The sequence below is a fragment of the Podarcis liolepis genome (genome assembly GCF_965112155.1).
Source record: "Podarcis liolepis genome assembly, chromosome: 13".
Classification (NCBI taxonomy): Eukaryota; Metazoa; Chordata; class Lepidosauria; order Squamata; family Lacertidae; genus Podarcis; species Podarcis liolepis.
Window position 1 is genome coordinate 24,642,127 of NC_139573.1, and position 14,206 is coordinate 24,656,332.

The following is a 14,206-nucleotide window of genomic DNA, read 5'->3' on the forward strand; positions in this document are numbered from 1 at the left end:
TTTGAAGGAAGGCTGGCTGATGTTCCCTTACTTTGCACGTGCTCACGAGGCCGTCTTTATTACCGTGGCGCGAAACAAGTTTTGTAGCTGTCGTCTTCTCTACAAACAAACTAGGAGAAAAGCTCCAGTTACAGATAGGTAGCCGTGTTGGTCTGCCATAGTCAAAATAAAAAAATTCCTTCCAGTAGCACCTTAAAGACCAACTAAGTTAGTTCTTGGTATGAGCTTTCGTGTGCATGCACACTTCTTCAGATACACTTCAGTGTATCTGAAGAAGTGTGCATGCACATGAAAACTCATACCAAGAACTAACTTAGTTGGTCTTTAAGGTGCTACTGGAAGGAATTTTATTATTAGGAGAAAAGCTGCACTTGTTGAACTTCCACCTGAGGGTCAGCTGCGAAAAAGCACAAGAGAAAAGATGGCATGGGCGTTTTATTGTGTGACCCGACTTTACTGAGGGCGATCCTCTTGTTTAAAAGGCTCCCTTGCCCTTGTCTAGTTTAAAAATTGCTCATCTGCACAGGGACAGCCGACTGAGCCCCTCCCTTGAGATGAATTTCATTTCATTATAGAAACCATTTCAAAATGTACGCCAGTATACAGTGGTGCCCCGCAAGACGAATGCCTCGCAAGACGAAAAACTCACTAGACGAAAGGGTTTTCCGTTTTTGCGTTGCTTTGCTAGACAAATTTCCCTATGGGCTTGCTTCGCAAGACGAAAAGACTCGTGGAATAAATTCTTTTCGTCTTGCGAGGCACCACTGTAAATGAGTATATTCAAATCTGTTTCCTTCCTTTCTGAATCGTTAAGTGGCCACCTAGTGCATTTAGGAAGTGCCTTCACTTTGCTCCTGGTGCAGAAGTGCTGTTGTCTTGACACGTTGCCGCACGGCAGCACCGGGGCACACTAGACGAGCCAGGGAGGAGTCCGGACTGCAGCTGGAATGAATGGAGCTGGAGCTGCTAATGGAAAAAACAGCGCGCCAGAACCAGCGAAAGGGAGCGAAGGATGAGCCTCTTCCCCCGCCCCCCCCAGCGGATTGACAAGCATCTTGACCACTTGCGAGGGTGCATTTGGGAGAAAGATGTACAATTCAGCTCTGGCTGGGGCGCAGCTAGCCTTGGCTTCATTACTACGCGAGCAGCTCTGGAAGGTGGGCGCGTGAAGAGATTCCTGAATGGGCTGCCAGGGCTCAATCCGCGCAAGGTTGGGTGCCTGGGCAGACCGACAAGGTGCCCCCTTTTGTGCCGGAGAAAAGAGAGCTGTGGTTGATGGGGGGAAATGTAGGATTTGTGCAGAGGGGTTATAGGGGTGTGTGAGGCTGAGTGTATGTATGGGCAGGACCACGGCCATCAAATGTGGAGAGTCCTTTGCGAAAGGCGTTTGTGTTAAAACAATTCCTTCTCTAACAGTGACAGGAGACTTTAAAATAAAACAGAGCATTTTTGAGGAGGAGGATTTGGTAATCATCTCAATATTTCTATTCTTAAAATACTTTGGCACCTGGGCCCAGTACAGTGCAATTCTATATGCATGTCAACTCAGACTGAAGTTCCTGCCCAGCAAGTTGAGTGGAACTTATTTCTAGGTAAGGTAAGTGTATACGGAATTGGGAGTCTTGATTCTGCTTTGTGAGCTCTTTTCACGACAATTATGTAACACAGGTTGTATTCATTGTCCATGGATTATAAACTAAGAGATAACAACTGAAGGATGGTTGTAGCCATGTTAAGCAGGATATGTAGAATTAAACATTGCTATTACAACATTAAACTTTTTTTAATGTGCAAACTACACAAAAATAAAGCTTTAATAAAAAATTTTTACGAAAACAATTCCTTTTTTTCTTTCTCTTTTTTAAAAAAAACCCTAAAATTTACATATGCAGCTATAACCATTGCAGGCTTCCAAACATGCAAATTTTGGTGTATCAACAGTGTTACAGGGGTTAAAACTGGTAGTGTTAGAAAGGCTTGAAATACTGAAACGTGTTTTGACAGGCTTGTACAAATAAACGGAGGCAGAGTTCCAAAAGCTACGTTAGCCACACGCAGTAGGATTTTTAAAAACTCCCCCTACCCTTTTGAATACCAGACCTCCCATTTCTTATCACAAACTATTTTTGAAATGCTTTAGTGGTATGGAAAGCTGTTATTTGAGGAAAAAACCACGAGTCCAAGGTCCCCCTTGGGCACGTGAAACTATGGAGACTCTCTTAATTCTTAAAAGTAAAAAAGAAGAAATAAAAGTAAATTAATTGGGTGGCGAGAAAACTAGTTTAAGAGGGAGATCTCCTGCCACAAACTGTAAAAGGAGAGGTTTGAATGGACAACAAATATTCTTTATGAATTGCTCCACTTCTAAATTGAGAGGCTATGAAAAAAGAAACACAAAGAAAAGTTGAATGTCAGTAGAACAGATCTCCTCCACATTGCAATAGTGAGTATGTTTTGTTAAAGACCACCATGAAGGAGGAAGTGGTTTGAAGGCCTTTGAGGTGACACATTACCAGGAGTTTGCTCCAAACTAACAGAATTCTGACTATGTCATTTCTTAGACAAAATATGATTGGTTGGCACCCACCCACATGGCTTTCCAGGTCATCCAATACAGATACTTTGTGCTTGCATTCCTATTTATGATAATAAGTTTTGAGGGTGAAGCTTATCCTTTCACTGCTCAGATTTCAATATTCAGACAGCTATTCTGTCAGTTGAAAAGCGTGTGTGGGTAAGATGCCATTCAATCACATTGCGTTTGTGTGTAGTTTTTACTAGTTCCGCATGTAGGTCCTGTGCAACTGACACAACAGGGATCCTTGTCCATCTTTCACTCTCTTTCACAACGGCATTAGGAGGAGCAAGTTCTTCCCACTGTAAATGCAGGTTGGGGCTTCTTTGCCTTCTTCCACCCCACTCCCCTCCATAAACTGACAAACATCCAAAGGAAAACAAACAAACATGCAACCCATCTGAGCTGCTGAAGGCATTCTTTGCTTTGATTATGTTAAAGGTAACCACCTCATCATCAGAAGGCAGTTCCTGCTTCTAAAAAGTTCCAGGACAAAAATAAAAATAAAAAAGATCCCCTAGGTTTAGAGTATTTCCTAAAAAAAAAATTCTCTACATTCAAGTCAGCTACAATTCCCGCCTTTGCCTTCAAGTCAGCTGAAGGGCTCTTCTCTCTCCTGCATGCTCTGCTCTGCACTGAACTGCAGCCCGAAACTTTCTGCGCATTCGCAACACCCGGCCTTCCTGTCGTGGCCCCCCTGGCCCGAATTCCACTTTGCATTCTTCCCGCAAAGTGAACAGCGGCTCGCTTCCTCCCGCAGGTGGGTTCTCATGTGGTTCACCAGGTTGAATTTGTGCAGGAACCTTTTCCCGCATTCGGTGCACTGGTGGGGCTTGACCCCAGTGTGGACCCTCCGGTGCCTGGTGAGGGTGGATTTGCGAGAGAAGTTCTTCCCGCATTCAGGGCACGGGAAAAGCGCGTCTTGCTTATTCGCAGGCTGCTGGCCGTCGACGTTCTGGCAGGCAAACTGGGCTGGCTGCAAGGTGGGGAGCATCCGGCTTCTCTGCTTCTTTATGCTTTCCTGTATTAGAAAGCCCCCCTCGTTTTTGGTCTGGATCTCTTCACCTGCTGGATGGAAAGAAAAATTCCCATTTTAAGCAATCTATCAGACTAGTAGAAACGCTTGATAATTTTGCTGCTGGAAAGAAGGTGGTGTGTGTGAGAGAGGGGGGCCAAAAGCTGAAGGGTTGCTGCTGGAAGGCATGCAATCTGATCCATAACCTATTGCTTCGCCTCCCTTCCTAAATATGTGGGGACTAGTTAAGATTCTACATTGTCAAGGGAGGCAGAAGTTTATTTAGGGTGTTCTACATGGTTCTTCTCTATCCTTTATATCCTCTCAATTAAGTATTTTAATTGCGCTCCATTTTTTTAAAAAAGGAAATTCTTATTACAGATTTGTTTGCTTTATCCTGAATTTAAATGGTGGTGGTTTGCTCCTGTTGTGGAGCAGCTATATAAATGCAGCAAGTGAAACAAATAACCCTGTAAGGTAGATCAGACTGAGAGCTGGCGGCTGCCCAGTGACATAATGAACTTGATGGCTGAGTGGGGATTTGAGTCCTATTTCAATGCTATAACCATTACTGAACACTGGCTGTCAACTCTGCACATGCCCTGGAGTTGTCACTTCCAGGTAGTTACTTATTTACATAATTTATAACCTGGACCTTCAATATAAATTAATACAGCCAGTGTGGTTAACAAAGTAGAAAGGAAAGTATACTTTAAAAAATAATAAATCATACAACAAACCATTCAAATAGACAGGAACCATCCAAAATTGTACAGTGTTAACCATGCTAAGATTAGCAGCTCTTAATAGTCTGGGAAAACAGAAATGTTTCTACCTGGTTTCTAAATTATAGTACCAAGGGGGCTGCCTACAGAGGACATGCCAAGGCTAGGAGCCACCACTGAAAACGCGCTCTCTCTGGTTGCCTTGATGGGGGAATCCTGAGAAATGCCTTATATATGATGATCTCAGTGGACAGGCAGACTGATGCAGGAAGAAGGCAATGTAAAGGTATTTCAATCTTTAACCGTGGAGGCTTCAAAGGCTAGGACCAACACTCTGAATTGCACAAAGCGTAGAGAGAAACACTTAACATCATGCTAACAATGAATGGTACTGGGTTGGATCCAGACTTGGGCAGCAATCTTATACCCACATCACTTGGGAGTAAGCCCCATTGAACTTAATGGGACTTACTTCTGAGTAGATGCATATAGTTTTGCACTACAAGCTAATTGCACTTGGTTCCCACAGAAATCAAGTGGGCCCAAGTCTAACTAACTTTTCACTTGGGTTTTAATGGGAACTGAGTAAAACTAAGTTAGTCTGGATGCAGCCCATTACAAATATGAGTCTTAGCACTGAAAATAGGACTTAGCCTCATGACCTCTCTCAAATGCGTTCCACAAAAATATGCTATTTTAGACATGAATAACTGAGGCTAAGTGTGACTTCCTTGAAGCGCAGAATGAATGCACAACAGAGGTGTCATGTGAGCCTATTTTTCTCCGATCTAAGGTACTGCACAACACACTGGCTGCCTTGTGTTAATAATCCCAGAGCTGGGAACCCAGAAAGAAAGGGAGGAAATATTCCAAGCGGGTGGGGGTGGAGAGAGACAGTGAAAAACAGTATAGGAGAGCAACCTGTTAATACTCTCACCTGTACTAGAATGCTATTGCAATATCCTTACCCAATGAAGTGGCATTTTCGTTCACCTCCTCCTTGGCATCTCTGCAAAGCATCGTTTGCCTGGTGTCCAAGGGCACTTGCTCAGTTTCTGGGAAACTCACAGCCTCCTCGAGTACAAAAGGCCCCAGCACCTGAAAAAGCAGCAAGGACCCCATTCAAGCCAGAGAGGGGTATGTTCATAAGATCATACCATTGCAGAATTGGACATGTCAGTTCAAAAAAGATAAAGGCTACAGGTTCAGTCCCCAGAGCCATCACTTTAAAAGGGGCACAGATTGGAAGGCAAGCAAGGAAAGAGCTCTGTCTGGAAAACGGCATTCAGTTGGGGAAGAGAGAGAGAGAGAATGTGCATGTATACTGGTCTAGGTGGGCAAAGGCCTGATTCAGGACACATTCAAATGTGCACAATGAAGGGGGAGGCTTGGATTAACAGTGCAGGAGTTAAGGCATGGCTCCTGTTGCTTCCTCACATGCACTGCTGTCTCATTGTTAACAACAGAGAAACGAATCAGTTTAGCAAAGGACTTCACATTTAACAAAATGAAGTTTCTACGTTGATGTTAGCCATTTTGTTTGCAAGCCACTATTAACCGCAGTGTACAGAAAAGTTAAAATGAAACAAACCTTCCCCACATACCCTTCCTGTGAATATAGCTTCCAAACAGGACATGATTTCTACATCTATCACACAAATCTCTCTGTATGTGCAGCTTGTAGTGGTATAGTCCCTCTGTCTGTGAGGACTGCACCACCTCAGTTATGTACATTCTGTTATCTTGGTGTGTATTCTGGGATTGTGAGCATGCAGTACATAACAAGTGAAAAAATTAGAATCATGAATCAGCTTATAGTGTTTTCGGTTGTGTTTTTTGTTTTTTTTTAAAACCATTCGTAAGCCTTACGAGATTTGTCCAATACTGGATGAAATATTACAAGCTCAAAAGAAAAGGCAGAATTTCTAGCCTTCAGAGCATGGCACATCAACACCCACATAGCAACCACTACTCTTAGGGTTTTATATGCATTCTTGTGCACAAATGGCAAAGAAAAGCTTTTTAATAAATATAAAATTGATATTCCCAGGGTTCTGTGCAAGCATTTCGATCTTGCGGGAAACCTCAGCAACATGTTCTAAAACTTCCTCAGCTTCCTAAAACTTCCAGTTACTACAACAATAAGTTCTCACCTGCTGATCCCACCTCTCGCCTTCCTGCTGCTTCAGCAGGAAATGCTCTGCCAGGGTCACGGCCTGAACGCATGTCTTGGGGCGATATTCCTGAACCCAGTCCTGCATTTCCTCTGGCAGGATGGTCAGGAACTGCTCCAGGACCAACAGCTCCACAATCTGCTCCTTGGTGCGGCTTTCTGGCTCCAGCCAGCGGTGGCAGAGCCCCCGCAGGCGGGCGCAGACCTCGCGAGGGCCCTCGGCCTCCTGGTAGCGGAAATGCCTGAAGTTCTGGCGCTGCCTCTCCAGACTGACGGCATCCTCTCGCAAGATGGCAGCCTTCACTTTCCCATAATCCCCGCTCTCTCTGGGATCCAAGTTATTGTAGGCCTGGAGCGCGGCTCCATTGAGGGCGGGCATGAGCCGCGTCACCCACTGTTCCTTCGGCCACTTGCAGGCCTCAGCTACGTCCTCAAAGGTAGCCAGGTAGGTCTCAACGTCTTCTGTCAATGTGAGTTCTGGCACTTGCAGGTTCCTCCACGCCGGTGACTGAACTGGCGTGAGATCTGGGGTTGGCAATTCCTGTTGCCCCTGAATCTCCCACCGCTGGGGTGTTTCCAGCCGTTCGCTCCTGGTCTGCTGAGGTGTTATCAACCTTAAGCCGCCCCCAGCTGTCCCAACCTGCACAATACGATAGGTTTTCACTGAACCCTCTGATATCCCCAGTGCGTCAGAACCCATAGGGTCTGGCTCCTTCTCCATTTTCACCGACGGCTGCACTCTTTGCTCCAGTGGTGCCGGACACTGGAGATACTGAGCTACCATATTCCGCTTGGCTGCCATTTTTCTCCTCATTTTTGAATCGGTTTCTGAGTTTATGTGGCCTTTCACTAGGGTTTCCAACTCCCAATTTGCCACCAGGAGAGCCTATCAGCTGCGGAAAACTCCTATGGCTGTCTTGATGCCAACCTGGAGGGGTGATAATCACACACAAAATGGTAAGAATTAGAACCATTTAAATTGTAATTTCAGCAACATTATTAACAAGGCAGCAGGCTTCAATCAATCCATAGGTCAACAAGGGCTCTAAAAATCTACCCGTTTGCTAGTCTTGTGAAAGAGATTTCTTATGCTTGAAATACCATATTAGCTAGAATGAAGGCACAGAAAGTTCAGTCAAAACAAACAAGCAAAAACAATCTGATTCTGTCTTCTGAAAAGGGTGTGTAACAGTGGTATTTGAAAATAAGCAACACATTTCTTGCAAACCTCTTAGAGGTTTTACTACAGTCAATCAGTATACGTTTTGTAAAATAAGCAAACACACATTTTGGCTCCTTCTGCATTGAAAAGCTGGCTTGGTTACATTTAAAACTGTCTTCAGAGGCAGCCTTACATGTAGCACATTGCAGTAATCTATCCTAGAGGTTGCCAGAGTGTAGACAACATTAGTTAGGCTATCCTTGTCCAGATAGGTGTGCAGCTGCGCCACCAGCTGAAGCTGATGGAAGGTACACTGTGCCACTGAGGCCATCTGAGCCTCAAGCAACAGCAAGGGATCCAGAATATGGTTACCATATTTTTTTTCAATGAATCTGGGGGCTCTTTTATGTTTTTTGAAGCCGAGTAGCAACAGGAAGCCAGTAGTGGGGATGGTGAGGCAAAAAAAGATCCTGGGGCCAAGCACACATGCATATTGTATAAAGATGCAAAGCTCTTCTTTTGCACCCTGTGAAACATAAATGCACAGAGTTTTTAAAAAAACTGGGCAATGGCCACCCGCCTGCAACTCCCGAGCCTTCCCCGATCAGTCTAAACAAAGGGGGAAGGGGGCAGGAGATCTGTACCACTGGACATCCCCGGATCCCCTTCAGCAGTGGCAGCAGCAGTCAGCAGCCTGGAGCCAGCCTGGTAGCGCAGTTGGCTCTGGCTGGCTTCAGGAGCTGCTTGCTGCTGTGGTGACCACCAGTTTGCCTCCCGGAAGTCTCCATATGATGTGTCTTGTGCGAAACACATCATATGGGGACTTCCGGTGAGGGAAAATGGCAGGCGCCATGGCAGCAAGCAGCAAGCAGCTCCTGAAGCCTGCCAGAGCCAACTGCGCTACCAGGTTGGCTCTGGGCTGCTGCTGCTACATTTCCTGGGGACAGATTTGTAAATCTGGAGACTGTCCCCAGGAACATCTGGTAACCCTAATCCAGAAGTACTCCCAAGCTGCGTACCCGCTCCTTCATGGGGAGCATAACCCCATCAAGAGAAGGCAAACCTATTACTTTTTTTACACCAGAGAAATCTGGGAACACGTAGTGTGATTCTGAGCCAGATCTTGGGGCTACCTTCTTTCCCCCTGTCCACACACATTTGTTCACCTCAGTACCTGCAAATGTATTAACTGATACTTATTAGACCAACATATACTGTATGTATATATGTATATATACATATATATATACATATATATATATATATATATATATATATATATATATATATATATATCCTACTATGCCCTGTTCAAAAACCACTGCAATAAAATCAAACAAGAGAAGTAAAGGATGAAGTCAGGAAAGGACAGAAAAATGAAACACAGGGTGTTTTTTGAGGGGGGAGTGGGTAGCTCTTACTGGTCTGATTTCTCACGTGCAATGGTGCTTCTTGCCAACCAAGAAGTCCAGCGAGCATCAGCTTGCACCCTTCCAAGTCCACCCAAGTGTTCGCCACAGCTGCCTCAGATAGTCAATGCCTTACCCCCACTTCTTGCCTTTGCAATTCCCATTGCTTTCTGGAATGGATGGCACCACTCCTCTCCGCCCTCCCCCTACCCATCCACCCTGAGCATGCTCAGATCAAATGGGCTGTGCAACTGACTAGGCCTCATTGCACCCATGTGGTCACAGACCACTTTGTATTTCCCACAAACAGAAGAGCACTGTTAAGAATGTATGCAATTGGCCGAGCATTGCAGACAAAAGGCCAGCCCAGGAGAGAGCATTGGCTTCACAAAAGAAGGCCATCAACTTAGTCGGGCTCCTTTCTTTTCCAGGATTCTGCCCCCACCCATGCACAATAATCACCTTCACAAATACATGCGCATTATTATCTGCCCTCAGTGCTTAGTTTCTATGGCCACATGCATACCAGAAGTTTATACTTTTTAAAAAGTTGTTTAAGCCTCTAGGCAGGCCTAAAGTGTTGGGGGTTTTTTAGCCATCTATGTGCAGGGATTAGCACATTCTTAAGAACATTATCACTTAACTACAGAAAAAGATAAATTCTGTGCCTTTTAACAACCACATTAGAAGCACTTTCCTGCTATTGGGAGACTAAAAGCTTTACACCAGTTGGTCATGCAGCTGTGATATACCTGAAATATTCACCTTTAAAAAGAGGGAGTATTGTTACCACATACACAACATCACATCCTTCTACTTCACATAATTAAACCTGAGTATAAATACCAGCTTCTGGTTCCACAGGTTTAACACAGATTTTTTAAAAAACACAATTTCCCCCCCTTGCCCATAAGCACCTATTCAAAGGGTGAGGGAAATGGCAGGCTTTAACCACCCATTTTGGGATTTATAGGGGAGAGCTGCTCATTCTAAATACACTTGGGAAGGAGATGGAGATCACCACATACAGCAGAATGAGATGGGCTATCCTGGGTCACTAGAAAGGGCAATATCATTTATGATTGTGGGAATGGGCAACATTTGCACCTCAAATAATAAGAAATATAAAAGGTCAAAAGAACAATAACCCACTGACACCCGGGAAGTTGACGCAGTAGGAAATGGTCTGAGATTGGCTCCTTAAATTGCTAAGTTTTTTTAAATTTTATCTGCAGAAAGCTTGGCAGTGGGAGAGCCAACAAAAATGCCCCCACCTTTGGTCTGAAGTGGTGTAACCCACCCCACCATCTCTACCACCAGCTCATCCTGCCACTTGAGGAGACCCAGGTCCTAGCGACAGCCTAATTGAGTTCAGCAAAACACCTGAGAAGCTGCACACTGGATTGGCTTGTGAGAGCTCCTCAGTGATGGATGCTGCGTAAAGTGCTGGAGCTCTCAAGATTCCAAGAAACCTTTCCCTCCACTCGTTGAAGTCAGCTGTGCCTCTCTCCCCCCCCCCTCCAGTGCTCTTAACAACTACATGACAGGAAGCAATTGAACAGGTGCAGCAATTCAGAGCCAGGAGAAGAGGTTGATAGGGAAAAGTTTATTCTCCCTTATGCAGCTGTTGAAAAACAAAGAATGCCTGCCAGGTGGTGGCTGCCCTAATGCTCAGGAAAAGGCACTTTGCACTTGTTCAGAGGCACCCTCTATAATTTTTTCCAGTAATAATAAGTACTAAATTACCTCAGCATAGCAGAAGTATGATTTCCAGGTTCCAAATTTAAAGCCTGGTTTAAGCTCTGAATGTGACTATGACTGGTGGGTTAATCAGATGCATCAAGAGGGAGGCTTTATTTACAAACAGGTAACATTTTAAACTTTCTGATGGTAAGAGCTGTTCAGTTGTGGAACAGACTCCCTTTGAAGGTGGTGGACTCCTCTTTTGGAGGTTTAGAAGCAGAGGTTGGATGGTCATCTGTCATGGATCCTTTAGTTGAGATCCCTGCATTGCAGGGGGTTGGACTAGATGACCCTCGGGGTCCCTTTCAACTCTACAATTCTACGTTTCTATAACTGTTTGAAATATAGCATGGCTTAGCTTCTTATAAGACATTGAGCCATTAGTTAGCATATATTCCCTCTGGAAAAAAGGAACAATATTTGAGTTACATTGCATTATGGCTGAATGAGTTTTAATTGATTGTTTGATTTGCATATGAATAAAACAGTAGTTTTGGAGGGGGAAAGTATTCTTCCTTTGTTTGCATGTGACATTTTAGAAGAGGGATTAACTTCTGTGTGGGTGTGAAGAGGGAAAGCCCACCATTTAATATCTTACCCCCATTTGTCAGGGATGCCTTTGCAGCTGATTAAACTGCAGTTAGTTAATCAATTACAGATTGCAGCTTTAGCTAATATCACAAAAAGAAACACGAAATTCTAAAACACTTTGCATGCAGTTTATAACAAGGAAAGGTGCAAAATCTCCAACCCCCTTTCTCCTTACCTCATTTCCTTACATCTACCTGCCCCCCCCCAGTAAACAGCATGACTTGCTTTACAATGCCCAGTCCAGATTTCAAAACGGAAGATACAGTAAATGATTGCCATGCTGTGAATCAATAAATAATTCTCCACACTTTAGGTGAGCTCTGCACATGTATTAATTGTAGAAAAGGACATTTTGGCAGGTGCAATTCTTCCAACCCCTTCAGTACTATTGCACCAGAACACCCTGTCCCTGCAGAAACTTCCAGTCCAAAGCTCACAAGCAATCCTATGCACGTTGACTCAGCAGGAAGCCCCACCGTGTTCAGTGGACCTTACTCCCTAGTAAGAATGTTTAGGATTGCAGCCTCAGTTTATCAAAACGCTAAACCAAAGAAAAAGTGCGTGGTGTTCACTCTACAGAACACACAGATGTAGCTACCTAGTCTTCACACCTTATTAAAGCTATAGCCTAAACATATCTGCCTGGGAGCAAGTCTCAATGAACCCGAATCTGATTTACTTCCGAGCAAGCGGGCGCAGGATCAAGCTGCACAGACCTAGGCGACCGGTTTAGTAGGGCTTGGTCCCAAAGAAGCGTGCATAGGATTGCGGGCATATTTATTTAATGACTTGACTGAAGCCGCTTTCTTGCCAGCGATACTGGTGAGCGCCCTTAACTCCTCCCATTGCTCCCGCAGGGTCATAAAACAGGCTATTAAGAAGCATTTCTAAACCCTCCCTTGGCAGCCGAAATAAATTAACGTTCCTTCCCGCAAGATCTCATTCTAACCAGATTTTAAGTGGTCTGGACTAGACTCTCTCTGTCTCCCCACCCCGCTATCCTATCTATTCAAAGAGAAGCAAGGGAGCACTTTTTAAAAGCGGCAGGTAGTAACACCGGTAAATAAGGGACAGATGGTTTCCACCCCCCCTCCCGCTCCCCGGAGAAATCATTTCTCCATCCAGCAAGTTTCCAGGTTATGCAGAACTCTTCGCCCGGCAGCTGATGCGCTGCTCACTTCTACGGTCTACGACTGCACAAAGCAAACGGGGGCAGAGGAGCAGGTGCAACCAGGTACCCAGAACATTGCAGCAGCTCAGGACGAGGCAACTATACCTTTGGTGAGCCCTGGCTGAAATTAAGTTCTGCCCGGCAGCATGCACTAAACACAAATCACGGCAGGGTGGCTAAAGGGTGCAACGCTCATCTGTGTCTAGTGGTTCTGAAAATGCAACTTTCGCCAGGGCGGCTGCTGCGGCTGCTGCTGCGGGCTGTTCTGCTTGAGCTTCTGCCGGCGGTTAATTTCCAAATAATAAAAAAAGAGGTACCGGGGCTCAGAGCTGCCCGGAAACCACATCCCTCTGACCTGGGAAGTCCTTCCCCCTGGTGATCCCAGATGTGTGGGAAATTGGCCGTGGTTGTGCAGTGGCGTTGGCAAAGCACGTTGTCTGTGTTCAGAGGCACTTTCCTCTCGCTCGCTCTTTCATTTGTTCCCGGCGATGAGCTTCCCGGCGTTGGAAAAAAAGGCACTCGGCGCTCAGATCCGTTTCAAACGAAGCCTTAAATTTTTGCTAAGTAAGACGAGAAAGGGTTAACGGGCGGAGCTTTCTGGGTCCTAGAGCCGCCTCGGTTGTTTTGGAAGTAGGGGCTTCCTTTTCCCGCTGCACAGCTGGGGAATGCAAGAGCTTTTCAGGGTGAGTTGGGGTGGCTGTAACGGGGACACAATCGGTGTGTGTGTGTTGATGGGTAAAGAAAGCCAAACAGAACAGATAAGCTACAACTGGGTTTTTTGTTTTGTTTTTTTACCAGTATGGAACAAACTGCGCTCCGGTTTTGCGCATATCGACTTGGAAGTTGCTCTAAGCTCCTTGGGTCTTATTCCCAGTAAATGTGAATAGGATCGCAGCCTCAAAGCAATTGCTCAAAAAAACAACCCTCCTTGTTTGGGCTTGCTTTGTAAGTTTGCTGCCCAACAAGTGAATGTCCTGCTTCCCTGCACCAATAGTTTTATACAGTGCAAGTCGAGTTCAGAAAGTCTGCAAATTCTATCGTTTGGGAGCTAACTTTTAAGTGGAATTGTTTTCCCACACGCCCTTTTTTTTTAAGGAGCAACGTCAGGTAGAATTCCCAACTTTTCAAGTGGATGGACTCTTATGCAGCTCTGTCTTTCATAGCGACTTCCTGTGCAGACATTAGTAGTAGATAAAGTTTCATCTCCTTGATGTGTTTTGGGGGCGGGCAGGCCGGGATCACCTGTTGGATTGTTAAAGGCCACAAAAACTGCCAAGGCCCATTAGTTGGTTTGCTGGTGCCAGGACTCTGGTCTGACTAGGAAACCTGGAAGTCTTAGAATATGTAATGATCAGAACTGTGGTTGTTCAGTGGGTGCAAGAAAGGTCCTCTTTGCATGTTCAAAAATAAAACATTTAGGGACCAATTGGGAGGCTGACCCCACTTGTTTGTTTTTCCACTAGCATAATGTGCTGCTGTCACCTGCCATCCCAGTTTTGCGCCGTGAATTGCAAGCAGAGACTCTGTAAAAGTAATAATAATGATATATTCTACCCTGTTTCCCAAGTAGTTCAGGGCATCATCAACATTAATTTCATTTAACACTTCCTTTTTGCTATGAAGTCTCAAAGTGACTTGAAAA

General features: G+C 45.0%; 1 protein-coding gene across 4 annotated transcripts; it reads right to left on the minus strand.

Moving 5' to 3' along the window:
* Positions 1–1,767: 1,767 nt before the first annotated feature.
* LOC310691974 (uncharacterized protein) lies at positions 1,768–13,109 on the minus strand. 4 transcript variants are annotated; one of them, XM_083472305.1, is made up of 4 exons: positions 12,920–13,109; positions 6,469–7,416; positions 5,284–5,413; positions 1,768–3,643 (listed from the first exon to the last, which is right to left on the minus strand). In XM_083472305.1, exons 2-4 carry the CDS (start codon positions 7,300–7,302, stop codon positions 3,168–3,170), a joined length of 1,440 nt encoding a protein of 479 aa, XP_083328431.1. In that variant the 5' UTR covers positions 7,303–7,416; positions 12,920–13,109; the 3' UTR covers positions 1,768–3,167. The 4 variants fall into 4 exon arrangements, with proteins under 4 accessions (XP_083328431.1, XP_083328432.1, XP_083328433.1 ...); XM_083472306.1 differs by having other exon boundaries at positions 12,670–12,921; XM_083472307.1 differs by lacking the exon at positions 12,920–13,109 and adding an exon at positions 12,670–12,916 and having other exon boundaries at positions 1,768–3,640.
* Between the last annotated feature and the right edge of the window lie 1,097 nt (positions 13,110–14,206).